At 44.7% G+C, this 23,765-nt stretch overlaps 1 protein-coding gene across 3 annotated transcripts in view; it reads right to left on the bottom strand.

Moving 5' to 3' along the window:
• KCNQ5 (potassium voltage-gated channel subfamily Q member 5) overlaps positions 1–23,765 on the bottom strand; it is a 626,701-nt gene that overhangs the window by 109,361 nt on the left and 493,575 nt on the right. For all 3 annotated transcript variants that reach the window (XM_061427192.1, XM_061427191.1, XM_061427193.1), the window contains exons 6-7: positions 7,664–7,774; positions 1,397–1,492 (exon numbers count right to left, since the gene is read on the bottom strand). In XM_061427192.1, the coding sequence (XP_061283176.1) occupies positions 1,397–1,492; positions 7,664–7,774 (207 nt within the window). The remainder of the gene's footprint in view (positions 1–1,396; positions 1,493–7,663; positions 7,775–23,765) is intronic.

Here is a 23,765-nt window from a genome sequence, read left to right as displayed (position 1 = left end):
TCCTGATGTTGCTGAGCCCTCCTCTACTCAGCCTACCTCTGCAGGAGGTGCCAGCATCACAGCCACAAGCAAAGGCTGCAGGAGGGCTGTGTGTTGTGGCCGCTGACCCCCTCCCTCTCCCGGAACCCACAGTGTAAGTGAGAGAGCGTGTTCCTGTTGCAGAAACCACAGCCACCGCCCCAGAGCCTCTGGTTCTGTAGCTCTGGGTCGCCTGCTGCCTGGCAGGGAGGAGATTACATAATCATCTCTGCTGTAATTAAATATGAACTCCACAGCATGGATCCAGAGGAAAACATATTAAGTGATTTTTAACCCGTCTTCCAGGGTGGTTCTGCTCCCCAGAGATATGGAGGACAAAAGAGAAGCATTCCTTTACTGATGAAGCAAACCCGAGTTATTGAAAAGAAGATTAAACGCCGAACAACTTATACATTATGAGTTAGCTTCAAGTAAGGTGCTCAAGGGCTTCCCTTGTGGATCAGCTAGTAAAACATCTGCCTGCAATGTGTGAGACCTGGGTTCGATCTCTGGGTTGGGAAGATCTCCTGGAGAAGGGAAAGGCTGCCCACCCCAGTGTTCTGGCCTGGAAAATTCCATGGACTAAGTCCATGGGGTTGCAAAGAGTCGGACACGACTGAGCGACTTTCACTTTTCAATGTGCTCAAACACTGATGGACTCCATTACACCACTTTCTAAAATAAGTATTTCTAGTTATTGCTCTAGGCAGCATTAAAAGTGATCCCCCAAGTACTAAACCTTGACATTCTGAATAAATGTGTTTTTCAGAACAGCCACATACACCTGGCCGCAGAAGGTGAGTGCAGTGCAGGCTTTCTGCTCCATCCTGAATGATCAATGGTGTTTCACCAACTAGTTCATGACTCTAGGCCATTCCGGGAGCAGCACTGCCTTGCTGACATCTGTGTAGCCTTGCTTGTTGTTGTTGCTGTGTAGTTGCTAAGTCGTGTCTGACTCTTTGAGACCCCCATGGACTATAGCCTGCCAGGCTCCTCTGTCTATGGGATTCTCCAGGCAAGGATACCGGAGTGGGTTGCTATTTCCTTCTCCAGGGGATCTTCCTGACCCAGGGATCGAAGCTGGGTCTCCTGCATTAGCAGGCAGGTTCTTTACCACTGAACCACTAGTGAAGCCCCTGTGGCCTTGCTGGCATGGTTAATGAATGCAAACGAAGCACAGACCATTGACTGAAAATAGATATTTTTCTGTTTGGGAGTGGGGAGCCCATGACCAAATCCAAGACTGTGCAATAAGTTCTAGCTTCGTGTTTAAAAACAAAACCAAAGGGTAGCTCTTGCAAGTGAGGCCACAGAGAGCCTGGTTCCCGACCCAGCACCCCTGCAGGGAGGGCCGTGCTCCTGGTGCACTGACATTTACCTGAATGAGGTTGGCAGCTGGGTTCCGTCTTTTCTCAAAATGTTTCTGGCGGTGCTGTTCTTGTACTTTTAATGCAAAACCTGAGCCAAGAATGCCCTGTGACAAAATACAGAAATAGTGCTTAAAAAAAATTCCCCCCAAAGCATCATTAAATAATACAAATACTAAAAGAAAAAAACAACCCTTTAAGAAGAGTCTGAGAAAATACAAACAGTATGCAACCTGTCCATAATCTCATTACTTATTAGACAAACATGATTTCCTCTATTATTATGCCACTGGCCAATGGCAAGTTGTTGAACAAGAAACAGGATGATGTCTGTCCTTCAGAAAATCACCAGGTGCTGCCCTCCAGTCTCCTAGGGTATAGGAGGAGGCCCCACAATTCCAAATAAAAAAATGCTTTTGCATGGCCTTCTCTGTGGCGTTTCTTTGCACCTAAGTTAGAGAAAACAGGCCTATCCAGTGACAGATGAGGGGGATTTAAAATCTGGAGGTGTTACTGCCTCGTGGATGTGGACCTGGGAGCTATTTTAGCATGCTGATGGCAACTACTCCAGTTTATACTTTCCGTTCATGAATGGGTGGGGGAATGATCTTATTAAATTTTAAGATCTGTTCATGATGCTATAATTCTACACCTACCAAAGGAAAGCAAGTGGGGAAGGACAGTTGTTTAGATGAGACACATAGACACTCAGGCTTGGAGATGTTTCCTTTTTGCCTATTTGTCCAGTACAGATGAGAGCACAGGTCAATGCAAAGCACATACTTATCCTCCCGATTCTTTATTTTTTAAAGTTAATTAATTCACTCATCAATTAGTTTTTCTTTGTGCTGGGTCTTCATTACTGTGAGGGCTTTCTCTAGCTGTGGCAAGTGGCGGTGACTATCTACTTGCCGTTCTTGGTCTTCTCATTGCAGTGGTTTCTCTTGTGGTGGAGCCTGGGCTCCAGGCACGTGGGCTCGAGCCCAGGCTCGGTAGTGGTGGTGCACGGGCTTAGTTGCTCCTTGGCACGTGGGATCTTCCTGGATCAGGGATTGAACCCGTGTCTCCTGCATTGGCAGGCAGATTCTTTACCACCAAGCCACCAGGGAAGCCCCTCTCCTGGGTCTTAATCCTCAGAGTCTTAACACTCAGAGCAAGCCTTGCTTTCTCGGTTTTGGCTCACCCATTAGGTCTGGGGGCTGGTAAAACTAGCCTGATCCTTCTGTGTTTATACTGGCTTTTTGGCTGGTTTGCCTTTTTCTGCATATCGTCTTCATCTGCCAAAATCCTGCTCTCTTGATACGTCCCCTATTTTCAGTTTGCTTTGGTCTAAATTTGTGGAATCAAGATGCTTCATGTCAGCCTCAGGTTGAGGTTGGCTTCAGAGTTCACTCAGTTCAGTCTCTGGGCTTTGTCTCTTAGTCTCCACTTTATTGGTGTGGGAAGCAGAGCCCCTCTGCTTTCGAGTCTGGGATTGTACTTGCTAGCTATAAATTATTAGCTTTTTATTAAACTTCAAGGAATCTAACCCTTAGGTTACAGCCGGGTATCTTACGAACTGTAAGTCAGTTCCTTGCCATAGGTAAGGGACGGCTGTTTTTCTTTTCTTTATGTGTTTGAAGTCACTCAAAGATAGTAAGGGCTGTCTGAGGGGGTGGTATGTCTCATCCTTGCGACGTTTTAGGTCTCAGTGGATGACAACTTGATGAGGATATTTTTGGGCTCTAGATAACCTTTACTCTTCCTCCTTATCTTGAGGCGGTTTAGTCACTAAGTCATGTCCGACTCTGGTGACCCCGTGGGCTGTATAGTCTGCCAGGCTCCTCTGTCCATGGGATTTTCCAGGCAAGAATACTGGAGAATTCTCCTTGAGATTCCACAATTCTGAGTACCTCTGTGATGATAACCAGATAATACATAACGCAGTTATGTTTAAATACAGTTATACAATGATACTATTGCCGTTAATGAGCAGTGATGGACTCCCTCATCAATCAGGATGTGCAACTGCACTGTGAAATTAGAAACGACGTCACAGGGTCTGTTTTCCATCGCTCTTTCTCAGCGACTGTCTCGTCCTGTCTGAGGTTTTCATCTCACGCAGGTTGTGACTGAACAAACTAAGCTTTATGAAAACCTGGTTTGTAGGATTTTATTCGTGGATTTTAACATCTCCCTGCATTTAGAGGTTATAAAAATGGCCTTCTGTTTCCAAATCCAAATCAACTCTTAGTTATTCACAACTCCAAAATTTCCTTCTGCTCCTTAAGACCATTTAGGAAAGATTTATTTATTTTCCTTTTAATGTCATTTTTCATGAAGCTTAAACATGTAAGAGACTGAAACAGCAGAATTTATAGCATATATTTATATTATGTATTTATATTACATGCATAGATGTGTATAATCCACTCATAGGAAGCATAATTTAGTTTTTGTAGAAATTGAATTAACAGCAATGGCTACTATTTTTGAGCATTCATTATGTAAATATGAGGTTCAGAGTTAAATCCCTTTTGGAAAATGAAGACAGGCCCTGCATAACACAAACTGAGCACCTGCCAAACAAGCTAAAATGTGGTGAAAATCACGCTGGCATTGCTTAGAAACACACACTAGTAGATGGCGACCGTGGGCTGCAGGGCTCTTGAGCCAGACTGTACATTACAGCAGTCATGACACCAGCTCTGCTCATCGTCTGGTTACGGCTCCTGTCCAGTCCTTCTCCATCTCCCTCAGCCGTCAGTTCATATACAGAAACGCAGGTCTGTTAAAAATAAAGCCTGCTGTGTAAAATATAGCTAACGTGCCATCCCGTCAAATATTGAGACCGACAGAGACACATTCTCAGAAATTGAGTTTTGTCTTAATTCATTACCTTCCCTGGTGGCTCAGAGGTTAAAGTGTCTGCCTGCAATGCGGGACACCAGGGTTTGATCCCCGGGTAGGGAAGATTCCCCTGGAGAAGGAAATGGCAACCCACTCCAGTATTCTTGCCTGGAGAATCCCATGGACGGAGGAGCCTGGTGGGATCGCAACGAGTTGGACACGACTGAACGACTTCACTTTCTAAGGTGAGATAAACTTTCAGGTTTTAAGTTTTAGAAGTTCTCCATAAACATCAGATAGAAATAAGACATCTTGGCAAATATTTAAAATATTTATCCCTTTTCTTCCAGGTTAAAAGAGCTGATTTGTACCCTGTACTTGGCAAACAGGTTAAAGATATTCTCAGCAAGAGGGAAGCGAGGGTCCGCAGGTGGAGACAGTCCCTCTAAGGCAGTGGTGGCTTATGCTACTCATGCTTCTCAGCCAAGAATACAGGAGAATTCTCCTTATCTTGAGGCCCTGGGATGGGGCCTCAGGGAAACAGACCCCAGCCGAGGTGGTGGCCCGCATGCCTGTGTGATGTGCAGGAGAATGCCTCTGTGGTGTACAGGAGAATCCTACTTCCAGGGAAAGACAGGGAAGGCTCTTCTCTTCTTGGCCCTTTCTTTCCTGGGTGGAAGGCAGGCCCAGCATCCATTCTGACTTTCTTAGCAAAGTGCCCCTGTGTTCCCCTAATTTCAATCTGACACCACTGCGGCCGGCAGGTGCACTGGACATACTGGTGTTTCCAGCCACCTTTTTATTTTTTTTTATTAAAGGTAAACATGAACCATCTTTCATTCATTCAGTAAGAACCCTGCACCTACCATGAGGCTGCAGTGAAACTCTCCATGGTAAAGTCTACTCTGCTTGGCCCTGTGAGGGGATGCTACGGGTGAGTGAGATTTTGATTTCCAACACGAATTGATTTAATTTACATATAAAATCTTAATCACTTTATTGGGAAAGCTTCTCAAGAATGACTAATTAGTCTCTGACCCTTAACCTAACAGCAATACAACTGACTCTGCCATGATGGTCCAGGGTTTCACGATGGAGGCGAGCAATCTGCTGGGTGGGATGCAGGCAGTGCCTGAAGATGGCTGACCTTCATGCGAACTGGCCCAGGTCTTTACACCTTTGAACACTTGTCTCTGCTCTCTGCTTACAGGCTCTCTTTTCCATCCTTTGCTATTATCTCTTCCTGGTTCTGCAGCCTACTTCCACATTGCTGTTTAGAATCCTCGAAGAAGTGTGAAACTACAGAACTCACCTTATCAGACTTCCCTCTAAATTAAGCGAAGGTAATGAAAGACCTCGATCTCTCCTGGGGAGATGGCGGACACTGTTGCCCTGCAAGGGAATCGCCCTGACGTGGCCTCCGCCATGTCTGTGATTCTTTGAGGGATCACATGGGCTGTTATACGTGTGGCCTCAGGATGAGTATTAAACCCAACAGTGGCAGGTCTTTGGTGCCATTATTTTGGGAAAAAAAGCACAAGACTGCATTTTGCTGTTTCTAAGGTGTTTTCCTGTAGGGAATCTGGCTGTCACGTGGGTGTCTGTTCTACATGGCTGAGGTCGCCGGATTCATGTGACTCTGGATGGACAGAAGCTTTCTGTCCTCTTTTCCACTTTGTCTCAGCAGGAAACACACACATATTGTAAAAGTTTTCTTCATGACAAGCACTTGACTTATGTTATATCATTGGTCTTCAAAAACTTTCTTTGGGTGCAATAACTCTTCATACATGACATTAATAAATGTACTCAGGGTCTGTTACGGGCTGACTTGTGTCCAAAATTTACAGGTTGGAGTCCTAATCCCCAGGACCTCAGTGTACGACCTTATTTGGAGAAAAGGTCTTTACCCAGGTGATCAAGTTACAGTGAGCTCATAGGGCGGGCCCTAGCCCAGTGTGGCTGGTGTCCTTTTTAGAGGAAACTTGGACATGGACAGAGGGAGACACAGGGAGTAGCCATGAGGATACGGTGTCCATGAGGCCTGGATGCATCCCTCCTTTGGGGCCCTCGGAAAGAACCAGCCCTGCCAGCTCCTTGGTTTTCAACTTTCACCTCTAGAACCATGAGAAAGAAAGTGAAGTTGCTCAGTCGTGTCCGACTCTTTGTGACCCCATAGACTATAGCCTACCAGGCCCCTCCATCCATGGGACTTTCCAGGCAAGATTACTGGAGGGGGTTGCCATTTCCTTTTCCAGGGGATCTTCCTGACCCAGGGATCGAACTTGGGTCTCCCACACTGTAGGCAGATGCTTTACCATCTGAACCATCAGGAAAATTCCAGAACCACGAGACAACTGAACTATGTTAGGTCAAGCCAGATAGTCTGTGACACCTTGTTACAGCAGTCCTAGCAAACCAACACAATCACACTTGGGGAGCATGGGACTGAATCCGAATTCAAAGTGAGATCTGGTACCTGAGCTCATGCATGGTCCCTGGGGACCCTTCTCTGACTTTAGGTGGTCTGGGATGCAACCAGCCAGTCAGCCTGGAGCTGAGCACTGGCCATGGGAAGGACAAGGGGTTCGGGCAGAGGTGGAGCCCCAGGAACCTCAGCCTGTGGTGCTGAAGGCCCCACCCCCTTGGCTCCTTGGACGGGTGCCCTGGGGTCTCTGTGAGCCTGCCTGTGTCTCAAGCAAGATGGAGGCTCTGGTTTCTTAAGCAGCACGGCGGCCATGGCTCTAACACGCCTGCTTCTGGGCTCCTTTCCCCCACGAGGGGTGGAGTGAGCGAAAGAGAGAGCTTGGGGATGGTGGCAAATCGTAATAAATATTTTCACAAACTGCCTTTGAAGACACAAGAGGATAAAACAGCCAGAAAGACAGGCTTCATCCACTCAGGGGAAAATAATCAGAAGCTTAAGAGAAGATAAGTGTGCTCTTCATTCTGATATGATACAGAAACTGGTGGTTAACAAAAATCAATGATGACACAAACAATAAATCATCTGACACTTTAAAGACCGTTTAAATCCAAGTGCTTCTCACTCAAGTGGATCCGAAGAGGTAAATACTCCACGTGGGCACATGAATCTCTTCAGTAGCTCACACCTCACACACTTAACTGGAGCCATCAGTTTAAGAGGAGGACAGCTTTAACTCTTTACACCTATTTTCAATGTATTAGGAGCATGTTGACTGATGCCACCTGAATTATTATTCGATCCTAAAGCCCCAGCTGGTAGAAAACTTTTGGGTTAAATGTCTCCAAGGGAAGACCATTTTTTAAATTATCCAACTAGCTATATGTAGAAAAGTCAACATTATATCAGAAAAATGATACCAGTAAATATAGCTATGTTCCAGGGCATATTGTTTAAAGGAAGCTCATGCTAGTAAACCTCTACAATCCAACTGGAAGTGTTTAATTTTTGCAAAGATACTCACAGCAGGAAGTGCAAAGAAAGAAATGCCCAGGAGTGCGAAGCCTGCTGACAGCAGCCTTCCCAGCCACGTCAGGGGGGTTTTGTCTCCATAACCGATCGTGGTCAATGTTATCTAAAAACAAATAAACAGGACGTGCAGCTTAAGTACTTGAGAGGGAAGTCAGGACTCACGAACAGTTTCCACTAAATCATTATTCAAGCAGTCTGGCTGGCGCATTTTATTACTGTGCTTTAATTTTCCATGACACATAACAGAACTCTTTGCTTAAGGAAGGGAGTAACCTACATACTTGTTCCTCCCTTATAATACGATTTTCCATCTTTCCTAAGTGCATTCAAAGAAAGGCTAGATTAGTAAGTGGATAACCATCAGTGATATAGGAATGATCACACCATGGCTTTCAGTTCAGTTCAGTTCAGTCGCTCAGTCGTGTCCGACTCTTTGCCATCCCATGAATTGCAGCACGCCAGGCCTCCCTGTCCATCACCAACTCCCGGAGTTCACTCAGACTCAAGTTCATGGAGTCGGTAATGCCATCCAGCCATCTCATCCTCTGTCGTCCCCTTCTCCTCCTGGCCCCAATCCCTCCCAGCATCAGAGTCTTTTCCAATGAGTCAACTCTTCACATGAGGTGGCCAAAGTACTGGAGTTTCAGCTTTAGCATCAGCCCTTCCAAAGAACACCCAAGACTGATCTGCTTTAGAATGGACTGGTTGGATCTCCTCGAAGTCCAAGGGACTCTCAAGAGTCTTCTCCAACACCACAGTTGAAAAGCATCAATTCTTCGGCTTTAGGACTGGATCAGTACACAAAACAATAATTTGTGTTAATTAAGTCTATCCACTCATTTCCCTGGAGGGCATTTCCTGAAGGCCTGGTGTGTGTAGGGTGCGTGCTTTGATTTGTAGTGGAACAAAAATGAGAGGTGCATGGCTCCTAAGATATTTAGGGCATAAGAAGGGAAGTATGTCACACACAAATCATTAAAACACAAAATAGGGCAAGACAGGTATTATGCTGAAAGCACAAATAATCTGCTGCTCAAATTCAAAGAGATTAGTACTAGCTTGGGCGAGTTGCAGAAGCTTTGTTGGGAATATATCATCATACCCAGGCTTTGAAGGAGGGGTACTATTTTGAGAGACAGAGATGATAGAGTAATCCAGGGAGGGGATACAGATGAACAGCTGCACAGCAGTGGGATAAACAGGGTGGGTTTTGGAATGTGTACTTAGCTGCACTGGAGCTAGCTAATGCTAGACCAGGGAGTGTCTGAGAAATGATCCCTGGGTCTTGTCTCCCTGATGATAAACTGCTCCAGGGGCTGCTTGTGTGCTTTAGAACAGAGTTCTGGCTGTGCTCCAGGACAGACGAGGCAAGCCTGACCTGGTAGAATGATGGGGTGATTGAATCAGAACAGTGGAAGTGGGATGGTACAAGGTGGAGACTAAAGAGACAAGCTGAAGAACAGCAATAGTAGCATATCCACAGATCATCCAGAAGGAAGGTGACGACCAAACCAACAGGATTTGAACATTTCAAGTGGAAGATGTGGCCCCATAAATAGAAAGACGACAAGAAGGAAAGGGTTCGGGAGCAAAGATGAAGAGTGACTTTCAATGACGGCTTTTCAAATATCAGTATGTGGCTGATTTAGACATTCTGTGTGTGTGTGTGTGTGTGTGTGTGTGTGTGTGTTTGTGTTTGTTTGTGTGTGTGTGAGCTCAGTCATGCCTGACTCTTTGCAATCCCATGGACTGTAGCCCACCAGACTCCTCTGTCCATGGAATTTTCCAGGCAAGAATACTGGAGTGGGTTGCCCTGCTCTCCTCCAGGGGATCTTCCCGATTCAGGGATAGAACTCTTATCTCTAAAATCTCCTGCATTGGCTGGTGGGTTCCTTACCACTAGTGCTACCTGGGGAAGCCATATTAGCAAGGAATTAAGAAGGAGAGCCTGCGTCTTAAGACTTGAGGTTGGCTTGAGATGTGGATTTTGGAATCAGGTGCTGAGTGACTGTGGAAGCTCTGTGAAGCCATGAGGTAGCAGAGTGTGAAGAAGGGGTGCAGGACACCTCCTCAGGAAACCCACACAATTAAGGGGCAGAAGGAAAAGGAAAGCCAGAGGAGTATATTGTTTCAAAAGTAGGAGGACTAGGAACGGGTTATGTAAATGGAAACTCAATGGAGAAGACAGCTTCACAGAAGACCAGGTGAGCCCTGGTGTCACAGGCTCATGGAAAACAAGGAGAATGAGGACTGAGAAGAGAGGTAGACACAGGGACAGGGTCGCCAGCGGTTTCTAACAGCAGCCATCTTGGTCATGTCACCTTCCCCAGCTTTCAGAGGAGGGAAACCTGTTGAGAGGCAGAAATGGTAATGGAAGGGACACTTTGTGCTGTAAACCCTCCAAAAGCATCCCGCTCAGCTGACCACCCTTCCTAAACTCTCTTCTTGCCTTACTTTCATGGTTTTCCCTTTACTTCTTTATTGTTGCTGTTGCTCAGGCATGTCCAACTCCTTGCAACTCCGTGGACTGCAGCATGCCAGGGTTCCCTGTCCTTCACGATTTCCCAGAATTTGCTCAAACTCGTCCTTGAGTGGGGGAAGCCATCCAACCATCTCATCCTCTGTCATTCCCCTTTCCTCTTGCCCTTGTTTTTTCCCAGCATCAGGGTCTTTTCCAATGAGTCAGCTCTTCGCATCAGATGGCCAAAGTAAAGGAGCTTCAGTCCTTCCAATGAATATCCAGGATTGATTTCCTGCAGGATTGACTGGTTTGATCTCCTTGCAGTTCAAGGGGCTCTCAAAAGTCTTCTTCAGCACCACAGTTCTAAAGCATCAGTTCTTTGGCTTTCAGCTTTTTTTATGGTCCAAATTTCACATCCATACATGACTACTGAAAAAACATAGCTTTGACTATATAGACCTTTGTTGGCAAGTGATGTCTCTGCTTTTTCATATGCTGTTTGTCATAGCTTTACATCTTTGGCAGCTTCTTTTACGTGGCTCATCCTACACCAGTCAACCTTCGAATATTAGATTCTTAAGGTTTGCTTCTGGGTCTTTTTCTCTTTTTTGAAAAATTCTGTTCTTTCATTTTTCCTTTCTCTTCTATCTCCTCTTTTCTCTCTTTTGCCAGGTGATCTAAAACGTTCTCAAGACTTAAATGCCATTTTTATGAGGAACACACTGAGTTTCTGCCTCCAGGTCAGACCACTCTTCTGAGCTCTGGATCCACATATCTGCAACTGATACTTCTCTTTGGATGCTGCCCAGTCATTTAAACTTAATATATTTAAGACAGAACTTTTATTACCCCCAGCCTGCTGTGCCAATTACATCCCTTCCCAATCAAGAACACTGCTGTCAGGAAATCCTTGAGGGCCCAGGTTCAATCCCTGGTTAGGGAACTAACATCTCACAAACCTCGTGTATGGGCTGCTCAATTGGAAGCCTCGAGGAACCCTTGCTGCTCCTTCCCCACAGGTCCCTCTCTGAATCCCTCAGCAGGTTACGATGCTTCAATATTCCCAGTCCCCTCCCTCCTCTCTGTCCTCGTGGGCGCCATGGTAGATCAGGCTCTGTAGCAGCCTCTTTTTTACTATACTTTTCCCAGATTTTATTAAGGGATGGTTGACGTGCATCACTGTTCAATGCACATAGCTTGGTGGTTTGATTTACATTTGCTGTGAAACGATGACCACAGCAGGGCTAGTGAACATCCATCATTCTGCAGAGATATTCTACAAGGGTCACACTTTTCTTTTTGTGATGAGAACTCATAGGATTTACTCTTTGCTTTTCTGCATGTCACACAGCAGTGTCACCTACAGTCACTCACCTTGTGGCACTGACATCCCTGGTGTTAGTTTATCTTCTAATTGGAAGCTGGTACCTTTTAACCACCTTCCTCCACTCCACCTCCCAAACCTGCTGTAACCATGAATCTCATCTCTTTCTGTTTTTTAAAATTTCTTAATTTTTAATCGAAGGATAATTGCTTTACAGAAGTTTGCTGTTTTCTGTCAAACCTCAACATGAATCAGTCATAGGATACATATATCCCCTCCCTTTTGAACCTCCCTCCCATCTCCTGCCCCATCCCACCCCGCTAGGTTGATACAGAGCCCCTGTTTGAGTTTCCTGAGCCATACAGAAAATTCCCGTTGGCTATCTATTTTACATATGGTAGTGCACGTTTCCATGTTACTCTTTCTATACATCTCACCCTTTCCTCCCCTCTCTCCATGTGCATAGGTCTATTCTCTATGTCTGTTTCTCCACTGTTGCCCTGTAAATAAATTATTCAGGACCAATTTTCTAGATTCCATATATATGCATTAGAATATGATATTTATCTTTCTCTTTCTGACTCACTTCACTCTGTATAATAGGTTCTAGGTTCATCCACCTCATTAGAGCTCTCAAATGTGTTCCTTTTTATGGCTGAGTAACATTCCATTGTGTATATGTATCGTAATTTCTTTATTCATTCATCTGTCGATGGACATCTAGGTTGCTTCCATGTTCTAACTATTGTAAATAGTGCTGCAATGAACAATGGGATAAATGTGTCTCTTTCAATTTTGGTTTCCTCAGGGTATATGCCTAGGAGTGGGATTGCTGGGTCACATGGTGGTTTTATTCATAGTTTTTAAAGGAATATCCATACTGTCTTCCATAGTGGCTGTATCAATTTAAATACCCACCAACAGTGCAAGAGCATTCCTTTTTCTCCACACCCTCTCTAGCATTTATTGTTTGTAGACTTTTTGATGATGGCCATTCTGACTGGTGTGAGGTGATATCTCATTGTAGTTTTCATTTGCATTTCTCTAATAATGACCGTTGTTGAGCATCTTTTCATGTGCTTGTTAGCCATCCTTATGTCTTCTTTGGAAAAATGTGTGTTTAGGTCTTTTCCCACTTTTTAATTGGGTTGTCTGCTTTTCTGGTATTGAGTTGTATAAGCTGCTTGTATATTTTGGAAATTAATCCTTTGTCAGTTGTTTCATTTGCTATCATTTTCTCCCATTATGAGGGCTGTCTTTTCACCTTGCTTATAGCTTCCTTTGCTATGTGAAAGCTTTTTGGTTTAATCAGGTCCCACTTGTTTACTTTTGTTTTTATTTCTCTTACTCTAGGAGGTAGGTTATAGAGGATCTTGCTTTGATTTATGTCATCAAGTATTCTGTCTATGTTTTCCTCTAAGAGGTTTATAGTTTGTGGTCTTACATTTAGGTCTTTAATCCATTTTGAGTTTATCTTTGTGTGTGGTATTAGGAAATGTTCTAATTTCATTCTTTTACATGTATCTGTCCAGTTTTCCCAGCACCATTTATTGAAGAGGCTGTATTTGCCTCATTGTATATTCTTGCCTCCTTTGTCAAAAATAAGGTACCCATAGGTACATGGGTTTCTTCCTGGGCTTTCTATCTGGTTCCATTGGTCTGTATTTCTGTTTTTGTGCCCGTACGATACTGTCTTGCTGACTGTAGCTTTGTAGTATAATCTGAAGTCAGGAAGCTTGATTCCTCCAGCTCCATTCTTCTTTCTCAAGACTGCTTTGGCTATTCCAGGTATTTTGTGTTTCCATATGAATTGGGAAATATTTTGTTCTAGTTCTCTGAAAAATGCCATTGGTAATTTAACAGGGAGCATATTGAATCTGTAGATTGCATTTGGTAGTATAGTCATCTTCACAATATTGATTCTTCCTACCCAGGAACATGGAATATCTCTCCTCCTGTTTATGTCATCTTTGATTTCTTTCATTAGTGTCTTATAATTTTCTGTGTACAGTTCTTTTGTCTCCTTAGGAAAGTTTATTCCTAGATATTTAATTCTTTTTGTTGCAATGGTGAATGGGATTGATTCCTTAATTTCTCTTTATGATTTTTCACTGTTAGTATATATAGAAGTTCAAGTGATTTCTGTGTATTGATTTTGTATCCTGCAACTTTGCTAAATTCACTGATTAGCTCTAGTAATTTTCTGATATTATCTTTAGGGATTTCTATGTACAGTATCATGTCATCTGCAAACAGCGAGAGCTTTACTTCCTCTTTTCTGATCTGGATTCCTTTTATTTCTTTTTCTTCTCTGACTGCTGTAGCTAGGACTTCCAGAACTATGTTGAATAATAATGATGAAAGTGGATACCCTTGTCTTGTTCCTGGTCTTAGGAATTCTTTCAGTTTTTCACCACTGAGAATAATGTTTGCTGTAGGCTTATCATATAGGGCCTATGTTGAGGTAGGCTCCTTCTATGCCCATTTTTATTTGTTTTTAAATACATATAAGTGAGATCATACAGTATCTGTCCCTGTCTGACTTGTTGGGCTTAGAGGTCAAGGTCCATCCACGTGGCTGCAGTTGGCAGAGTTTCTTCGCTTTCCATGCTGAGTAGCAGGCCCCTCATGTGTACACCACCCCCTCCTGCTGATCCATTGTCATGACCCTGAGGTTGTTTCCACGTCCTGGCTCTTGAAGATCATGAGCCGTCATCTCTCAATTGCCTTTTCTGCTTTTGTTCCTGTTTCTCTTGTTTCCTTCTCCACACACCTGCACAGGCTATTTTCTTACTCCTCTCTAAAAGTCCTTCAATGGCTGTTCACCAAATTCAGAATAAATTCTAAGCTCCGAGCTGTGGAGAACGTGACCCTGTCTCCGTGGCACCCCCACACCGCCCTGGGCTTCCCTCTGCTCACTGCACTTTGACCACAGTGTCCTTTCTCTCCTTGAATGGGCAAGGCCATCCTTCCACAGAGCCCTTGCACAGCCTCTCCCCGCAGCCATTCCCCCTTGCCAGGGCTCCTTCTCATTTTGCAGATCTTGTCCTAAGCTGGCTGTCCTCGGAGAGGCCCCCTGCCCACTGTCCACGGCAGGGCCTCCGGTTTCTTTCTGGCCTGCTCATTTCCTCTTGGTTCCCATCATGAGGGGTGGTCTACTCTGCTTTCCCTCGGGCCGCATTTCCTCAACTGGAAGGAAGGACTGTTTCTTTACTCTGTTTTCTAGCATGAAGTTTGCCGCAAAGTAACAGGACCTCAGTAAGTGTTTAGTAAACAAATAAAGAACGCTTTCAAGAACATTGGTAACAAACAGAGTGAGAAACTGGGGTGAGAACTCCTGGGAATCTCTGAAGTGAGGTGGGGATTTCTAGGACGGATCTGTGCCTGTCTGCAGAGAGGCCAAGTCTGCAGAGGGGAAGTGGGGGCTTTATGGTGGGGGATACCCAAGACAGGGGCTCCCCTGGTGGCTCAGACGGTAAAGAATTCGCCTGCCAATGCAGGAGACTCGGGTTCGATCCCTGGGTGGGGCAAATCCCCTGGAGAAGGAAATGGCAACCCACTCCACTATTGTGCCTGGGAAAGCCCATGGACAGAGGAACCCGGCAGATGAAAGTTCACGGGGTTGCATGACTCAGTGACTAAGCAGCAACAGCAAGCCAAGGGGAAGGGCACATGGTGGCGGGCTAGCCTTGGTCGCGTGGATGAATGTATCCTCCACAGGGTGGAGACTGTGTGGACACAACGTGAAGAGGGAGCTGGGCTGGAAAAGCTCACGGTGGCTTCATCACCTGCAGTGAAGGACAAGGAGGATCACCTGCGGGGAGAGAAGGGCCTGGAACGAGGAGGGCTTGTTTGGGCTGTGAGGGTGTGAGAAAGAACGTGTTGTGCAAAACAGCAGCCGAGCGAACCAGATGCCCCTGGCAGTCTTGGAAGGGATTCTGATTGCAGATAAAACACTCCTGGCTACATCTCATGACAGGTTCATAACCTTAAATATGCAGGAACGAGTTTAATCTACCACACCTTTTCTGCAAAACAGCTTAATCCTTTCCAGTAGTTTATTAACAATAATAAACGGAAGGAGAAATTTCATGGTCTGGTCACAGCAATAATGTTGCATTTCTTTGTCTGCTTTCCATTCCAGTCACATATCTGAGTTGTTTTCCTGGGCCTGGGGCTCTGAGTGGGTTTTAATCTGCTGCTTCCAGACACAGCAAAGTGACCACGTACTAAGTCCAGTTAAGAGTGCCGCGCCCTCCTTTTGAACTCAGGGCTGCCCCTCTAATGGCACTGGTGAGGAGGTGTCATGAACCCTGAGAGTCATACCTGGGCTGCCTGGGGTGGAGGATAGTGAGACCCTCCTACCTTCTCCTTGTGCCACCAGGGCCAGGCCAGGAGGAGCTGGAGTGGCCCACAGCCCAGTCTGGAGCAGCCACTTCCTCTGCTGGACCTCACAGTCGCTGGGGTGTTGCTTGCTTGAGGGCTGAGGGGCCTTTTGTTGAAGGTGAGGCTGGGGAAGGATCTAGCACCAGGATGCCAGGGAGCGGGGGCGAGGGTTCCTGTTTTGTGCCTGTGGGCAGATCATTTTGCTTCCTATGGCTGCAAAGGGGGAAACTGGGCCTCCTGCTGTTATCAGGGGGCATCACACTGACCCCCCTGCTTGACGTGGCTGCTCCCTTTCTAAGGCAGCCTCTGGTTGTGCTGTGCTTAGTTGCTCAGTCATGTCTGACTCGTTGCAACTCCATGGACTTTAGCCCACCAGGCTCCTCTGTCCAGGGGGATTCTCCAGGCAAGAATACTGGAGTGGGTTGCCACGCCCTCCTCCAGGGGATCTTCCTAACCCTGGGATTGAAACCAGGTCTCCTGCACTGCAGGCAGATTATTTACCGTCTGAGCCACCAGGGAAGCTTGCATTCCATCAAACCATCCTGGAAGAGGGCTGCAGGAAAGTGAAAGTGTTAACCTCTCAGTCATGTCCAATTCTTTGTGACTCCATGGACTGTAGCCCAGCAGGCTCCTCCATCCATGGGATTTCCCAGGCAAGAATACTGGAGTGGATGACATTTCCTTCTCTAGGGGATCTTCCCGACCCAGGGATCAAGTCTTAGGTCTCCGGCATTGCAGGCGGATTCTTTACCTTCTGAGGCAGTAGTCTGCAGGAAGGCTGCTGATTTTTCTGGGCTTTCAGGTCAAGCTGTCTTTGAGGTACCCCAGTGCAGCTACCTTATGTTTCTTCCCTTTCCCCAGTAACTGGAAGGCCCTGGGAAGCTTTCTCAGTTGATCCTTTGCACATGAACTGAGTAGCCTTTCTGGGTCTCTGCTCCCACACTTGTGCTCAGCAATGCACCCACTTCTGTGTTCCAGAAGCCACGTGCAGCTCCAGGGACTGAGCTGCAGTAACTGGTCTAATTTGGATGTAAAGCTAGAGTAAGGTGGGCTCACAGAGAGCCCCAAAGACACCCTCTTCCCTGGGAGCTCCTGGAAGGAATTACCTGCTTATAGTTGGCATGTGTGACCCTAAGGAGTTGGCAAAAATCAGGCCTGGAGGAAACTCACTGTATTGAGTGTCATTCCATTTTCTGACTCCTTCCAGAGCCCCTAGGATCTATGCTCTTAACATCTGCTGGTTAGTGAAATTTTGAAAATTTATGTATTTATATACATATTTACTTATTACTGATTCATACTCATTGACTTTTGACTAGGAAAGGTTATAAAGTTTTGAATTCAAACAATTAAAAGATACACTTATAAAAAGTTCCAATATCTCTTTTGGACTCGTTTCGACCCCATGGACTGTAGCCCGCCAGCCTCCTCTGTCCGTGGAATTCTCCAGGCCAGAATACTGGATCGGGTCACCATTCCTTTTTCCTGGGGATCTTTTTGACCCAGGGATCAAACCTAGGTCTCCTGCTTTGCAGGCAGATTCTTTACCATCTCAGTCACCAGGGAAGTCCCTAAACAATTAAAAAACACATTTTTTAAACGTTCCAATATCTCTTGCAGTGTTGTTTTAGCAAAATAATACTTTAATTGGTTGTCACACTTCATGACTAGAGGTGGAAGCCGGCAGACCAGCCTGACGGGAAGGGTTGGGACAAGAAGGACAGGCCTGCTTCCCCTGTGGCCTCACCAGTGGGCTTGGTGGTGCCTGTGGCTCGTGCTGTCCTTCCGGGTGGGCATTTACTGGAAGGGGCTGCAGCATGTGGGAGCAGCTCAGAGGAAGTTTTGCCCTCAACTGCAGTCATGCAGGTAAGGAGAGATTTTCTGAAAGTCTTTGGGTTGCAAATATTGGCAGAAAGGAGTAATTATGGTAGCAAAGTCGGAGGTCTGCTCGGGGCCTCTTAGTGGGTTCAACAATCAAGTGTTTTCTCCCTCAGGAATCATACTGCACAACAAATGTAAACTTGGGTCCAAGCTTTCCTCAGTATTTTTCTTTAATGGGAGACAGGTGCTGTGTTCAAGTTATAATTTAGACATAGATTAGGCTACAGTTAATTGTTTTCAATAGCACAATTAATTAGAGACCAGGAGATATAAACCTACCTTCTTTTCTTCAAGCAACAAATCAACAAATATTTACTGGTCTGGTTTGCAGAACACAGGTATGAATAGCTGTTTATAGCTAATGCATTTATGTGAGCAAATTAAAAATAGACTATTCGTAGATTTCCACAGTACAGTATAATTTCCCCCTAAGGGGGGTCTCTTTAAAATTATTTTTATTTTCTTTCATCTTTTTTTCTTCCAGTTTTATTGAGAAATAATTGATACACAGCTTTGCAGAAGTTTAAGGTGCACAGTACAATGCCCTGACTTGAACACATCATGAAATAATTAACACTATAAGTTCAGCGAACACCCATCATCTTATATAGATACAGCATTAAAGAAATGGATATATAAATATACATATATGTGTATATAAATATAGTTTTTAAAACGCTTAGGATTTACTCTGTTAGCAACTTTCATATATAATGCACAGCAGAGCTCATTATACTTATTGCATGGTACATCATGTCCATGGCACTTAGAGCTGGAAGTTTGTGCCTTTTGACCATCCTCATTCAATTCCTCCACCTTCCACTCCCTGCCTCTGGTAAACACACATCTGGTCTCTTTTTCTATGAGTTTATTTGTTTGTTTTGAGCCATAATTGACCTAAAGCCCTTTGTTAGTGCCTGTTACACAACACAGTGATTTGGTATTTCTATAGCATTTTGAAACCATCACCAAGGTAAGTCTAGCTACGATATCACATACAAAGACACTGCACAGTTATTGGCTATATTTCCCACACTGTACCCTTTATACCTGGGACTCACTTATTTGTACCTTTCAGTCTCCCTCACCTATTTCTTCCCTCTCCCTCCTGCTCTGCCCTCTGGCAACCACCTGTTTGTTTTCTGTATCTGTAACTCTGTTTCTGTTTGGCTATGTTTGTATATTTGTTTTGTATTGTAGATTCCACATGTAAGTGAAATCATATGGTATTTGTCTTTCTCTTTCTGGCTTATTTTGCTAAGTATGATAACCTCTAGGTCCATCCATGTTGCTGCAAATGACATCATTTCATTCTTTTTTATGGCTGAGTAATATTCCACTGTATATATACACATATCTTCTTTATCCATTCATCTGTTGATGGGTGCTTAGGTTGCTTCTGTGTCTTGGCTATGGTAAACAGTGCTGCTAGTGTAAATCTTGGCTATTGTAAATAGAATATGAGGTGCATATATTTTCTCCAGTTAGTACTTCTATTTTCTTTAGGGTAGAATTGCAGAATCATGTGGTAGTTCTAGTCTTATTTTTTTTTGAGGAATAGCTGTACTGGTTTCCACGCTGCTGCTGCTGCTAAGTCGCTTTGGTCATGTCCGACTCTGTGCAACCCCATAGATGGCAGCCCACCAGGCTCCCCCATCCCTGGGATTCTCCAGGCAAGAACACTGGAGTGGGTTGCCTTTTCCTTCTCCAATGCATAAAAGTGAAAAGTGAAAGTGAAGTTGCTCAGTCGTGTCTGACCCTCAGTGACCCCATGGACTGCAGCCTACCAGGCTCCTCTGTCCATGGGATTTTACAGGCAAGAGTATTGGAGTGGGGTACCATCATCTTCTCCGACTGGTTTCCATAATGGGTGCACAACTTACATTCCCTCCAGCAATTCCTAAGGGGGTCCTTTAAGGGGGAAGAGTCCTGTCAACAGTTGTCAACAATCTTCTTCTCCCTCCCTGCTCTTTCCTCCTCTCTGCTCTGTTTCTCTTCTTTCTAGTCTCTTTTCTTCCCTGTTCTCTTCTCTTAGCCCAAGTAATCTCTTGGGCTACTTCCTGGGCATACACTTTCAGATAGTAGGTAGTCATAGAATCTATGAAGTTAATTTTGACATTTGGTCATCTTGAACTAGTAGGTCAGAAAGATTTTCAATCTTTACACATTGGAAACTCCACAGTGGTGGCATCATGAAACTCAAGTTTTGCTGTGGCAAGGGCTCAGGGCATTAGCACTCCCTACTGTTCTCCCAGGCTTGTGGTCAGATAAGCAATAAGAGTGGCAGTCACAACTATCTAGTATTGGATAAAGTGAATCCACACGTCCTAGTTTCATTTGAAACACAGAGCAACTTTGTGTTTGGGTACTATTATATTCTCAGTTTTACAGCAATATTAAACAATTGCTTAATATCACATCTCTACTAACACTAACGATGGGGTTGGAACCCTGGTCTCCTGACTATAATACTGTTTTTTTTTTTTTTTTAATACAGCATGTGCTCAATACTATTAGAATAACACTTAACAAAAGTGTCCAGAGTTGCACATGTGCCAATTTTAAGAACAGATGTCTTAAGGAAAGAGTTCTCCAGGGATTCATGCCCAATATACCCCGTAAATGCCCCAAAGGTAGGCATGGGGCTTGGAGAGGTTAATAACCGCTAGACTGTATGGAAAATATTGCCAGGGGTGTATGTCTCAGTTTTCACTTGGTTGTTAATAATCCTGAATAGTTGGAAGTAAAGCTTCTGATTCCATCAGGCCTCACATTGGTAGTAAGAAACACTTCTATTTACTGTACCAGCAGACTTACTGAGTCAGAAACCAATAGCTTCTAAGAGGTGGCAGAGAACACTATGTCCTGGTAAACCCCCTGGAAGTGGGGGGGGGGCGTTGATTCTCAGAAAGGTGACCAGTGTCATCAAGGACAAGGGTATCCTTGCTCTTTCCACAAATCGGCACCATTTCCTATTCTTAGATTTTGTAGGGGGATGAACTCATGGCATACATATGGGCTGCATAACCTGTTGAGTGTGCATTACATACAGAGCCTCCCATATTGTTGCTTGGGAAAAGTGTGAGGTTTTTAAGAGCAAATTCTAGGACTAACTGGCCAACGCCAAATCCTCTACATGTCTGAAGGAATCATGTCAAGCACAGGTCTCAGGTGGAGGCTATATAAACCTCAAGAGTAGGTTTATACCATCTGCTGCTGTTGGATCTTTAAAGAAAACCCATAACACCATCTTCAACACAGTAAGAGTGGTAAATAAAAAAAGGACAAGTTGGCCTTCAAGGATAGGGTCATTACCGGGAAAAACTACTTTAGGAGGATGGTATCTTAAGTTATTTCAGAATAAATCTAAATCAAATCAAAAGGAGGGAAGATAATAACAGGGAAGAAGGAGCTCATAATAAAAAATAACTCCAGGAAAACCTGTTCTTTGATTATCAGAATAAACCTGAAGTAACTGAAAAGAAAGATAATAATAATAGGAAGTGACATTAAGCAGAGCTCCACCGAACAATCAGAAGACCTCTCCTCTTATAGCTGCCTGGCCTCATCAACGTCCGTCATCAACACCTCTTTGGTTGCTCCTTCAGAGTCCAGAACATTGTTCAATGAAACTCTGATTCCCAAAACCCTTCTGCCCTGAAGCTGTAGGTCTGTCAGGAAGGACATTGGTCTCTGCTCCTTTGCTGTAGAGGTTCCCCATATCCATTCATGCAGCCCCCATCTGCGGTTGGGTAGCTGCCAGGGGCTTAACACCAGCCCTTGCTATGGACTATGGGCTGAGCATTGTCATCTATTATGGGAATAGTTTCCAGGGACCAAGGTTCTCTAAATTGTTATTGCTTTGAGCAGTGCTGATTGCACTACGCATTCCTCCTAAAGTTGGTTTGGGGAAAGTATCTTCTTCTTAGAGAAGTTTTGCATATAATATTTAGAATTCACTGAATACTATATCCATAGACTATAAACTGCATTTTAAACTATATATCACTACTTCAGGCTTTTTTTTAAAAAAATAAATGGGGATTTCCTTTTTTTTCACCAAAGCCCAGCACTAAGAAACTCATCAAATCAGGATTCTTTCATTTCCTTCATTTCCCTATATTCCGGATGTTTCCTTAGTTAGCAAGGTGTGCATTACATGCAACATGGACAGTTCTAACTAGAAAGATTTCATTGAGGTCTTCATTAATATATAATAAAATGTAGAGTATTCCATGGGCTTCCCTGGTAGCTCAGCTGGTAAAGAATCTGCCTGCAATGCAGGAGACCCCGGTTTGATTTCTGGGTCAGGAAGATCCCCTGGAAAAGAAATAGGCTATGGCCTCCAGTATTCTTGGGCTTCCCCAGTGGCTCAGCTGGTAAAGAATCCGCCTGCAGTGTGGGAGACCTGGGTTCAACCCCTGGGTTGGGAAGACTACCTGGAGGAGGGCATGGTAACCCATTATAGTATTCTTGGGCTTCCCTGGTGGCTCAGATGGTAAAGAATCCGCCTGCAGGGCAGGGGACCTGGGTTTGATCCCTGGGTTGGGAAGATCCCCTGGAGGAGGGCATGGTAACCCATTATAGTATTCTTGCTTGGAGAATCCCCACGGACAGAGGAGCCTAGTGGGCTACAGTTTATGGGGTTGCAAAGAGTTGGACACAACTGAGTGACTAAGCACAGTGGAGTATTCTATATTTGTTTTACTTTATATTGGAGACCTAGTATATGTTCTACTTATAAGGACAGAACTAGTAAGTTCTCTTGTTCGCTTTTTATGGCTTCAGAGAATTTCATTAATGAGTTAGCTAATATCAACAAACCCACTATGGACCAACAAGGCATTTTCTTATTCCTGGAAGCTCAATATCTTAGAAAATTTTTGCTTCTGTAGTCAAGACTAGATTTTTTTTTTAGAAAGAGATATAATTAGGCCATTCAAAGATTCTGCTAAGTACAGATTCAGTTCAGTTCAGTCTCTCAGTCGTGTCCGACTCTTTGAGACCCCATGAATCACAGCATGCCAGGCCTCCCTGTCCATCATAAACTCCCAGAGTTTACCCAAACTCATGTCCATTGAGTCGGTGATGCCATCCAGCCATCTCATCCTCTGCCGTCCCCTTCTCCTGCCCTCAATCCCTCCCAGCATCAGAGTCGGTGAAGCAAAAGTCACTCCGTCGTGTCGAACTCTGCGACCCCATACAGTCCATGGAATTCTCCAGGCCAGAATACTGGAGTGGGTAGCCTTTCCCTTCTCCAGGGATCCCTTGGTTGATCCCGACCCAGGGATCAAACCTAGGTCTCCCGCTTTGCAGTCAGATTCTTTATCAACTGAGCCACAAGGGAAGCCCAAGAATACTGGTGTGGGTAGCCTATCCTTTCTCCAGTGAATCTTGTCTACCCAGGAATCGAACCAGGGTCTCCTGCATTGCAGGCAGATTCTTTACCAGCTGAGCTACCAGGGAAGCCCGAAGTACAGGTTAAACTTCAGTAGAATAGCACTGCTGCCCTGAAATCAATGAATAGATGCTGCTTTTCCCTGAAAGGCACAGAGATGACCTTTGGAAACCTGCTACGTGGGTTATTCTGGCAAAGAAACAAGCTGGTGACTAAGTACATTGAGAGTTTCCCACACACGCTCAACACACAATGCAGTAGGAAGGAGATTAGTAGGAAGGGGATTAGTAGGAAGGGGATAAGTAGGAAGGAGAGTAGTAGGAAGGAGAAAGGAAGATGATGGAAGGAAGGCTAGAGAGGTGCCAGGTGGATGCACCAGCAGCTGCACCTCCGTACAGAAGGGTGCCCAAGGGTCTCAGTCATTCAGCCACATTAGTAGCTTCACAGCGATGCAAAAACTAAAATTCAAATCGCTGTCTTCTCCTTGCTGGCTAGAAAAACCTCCTTTTTGCTCAGTTTACTCAGTTCATCCCCACTATGAGTCATACATTTTCATTCGTTCTCAGCACATAAAAAGTATTTTAGGCATGTCAGATGACAGCTCTCTTTTGGGTTTTCCACTTTCCTTCTTTCAAAGTGGTCAT

Source organism: Bos javanicus, chromosome 9, assembly GCF_032452875.1.
Source record: "Bos javanicus breed banteng chromosome 9, ARS-OSU_banteng_1.0, whole genome shotgun sequence".
NCBI lineage: Eukaryota > Metazoa > Chordata > Mammalia > Artiodactyla > Bovidae > Bos > Bos javanicus.
Note: the sequence above shows the minus strand (reverse complement) of the source record. Positions and strands in the feature narration are given on the sequence as shown.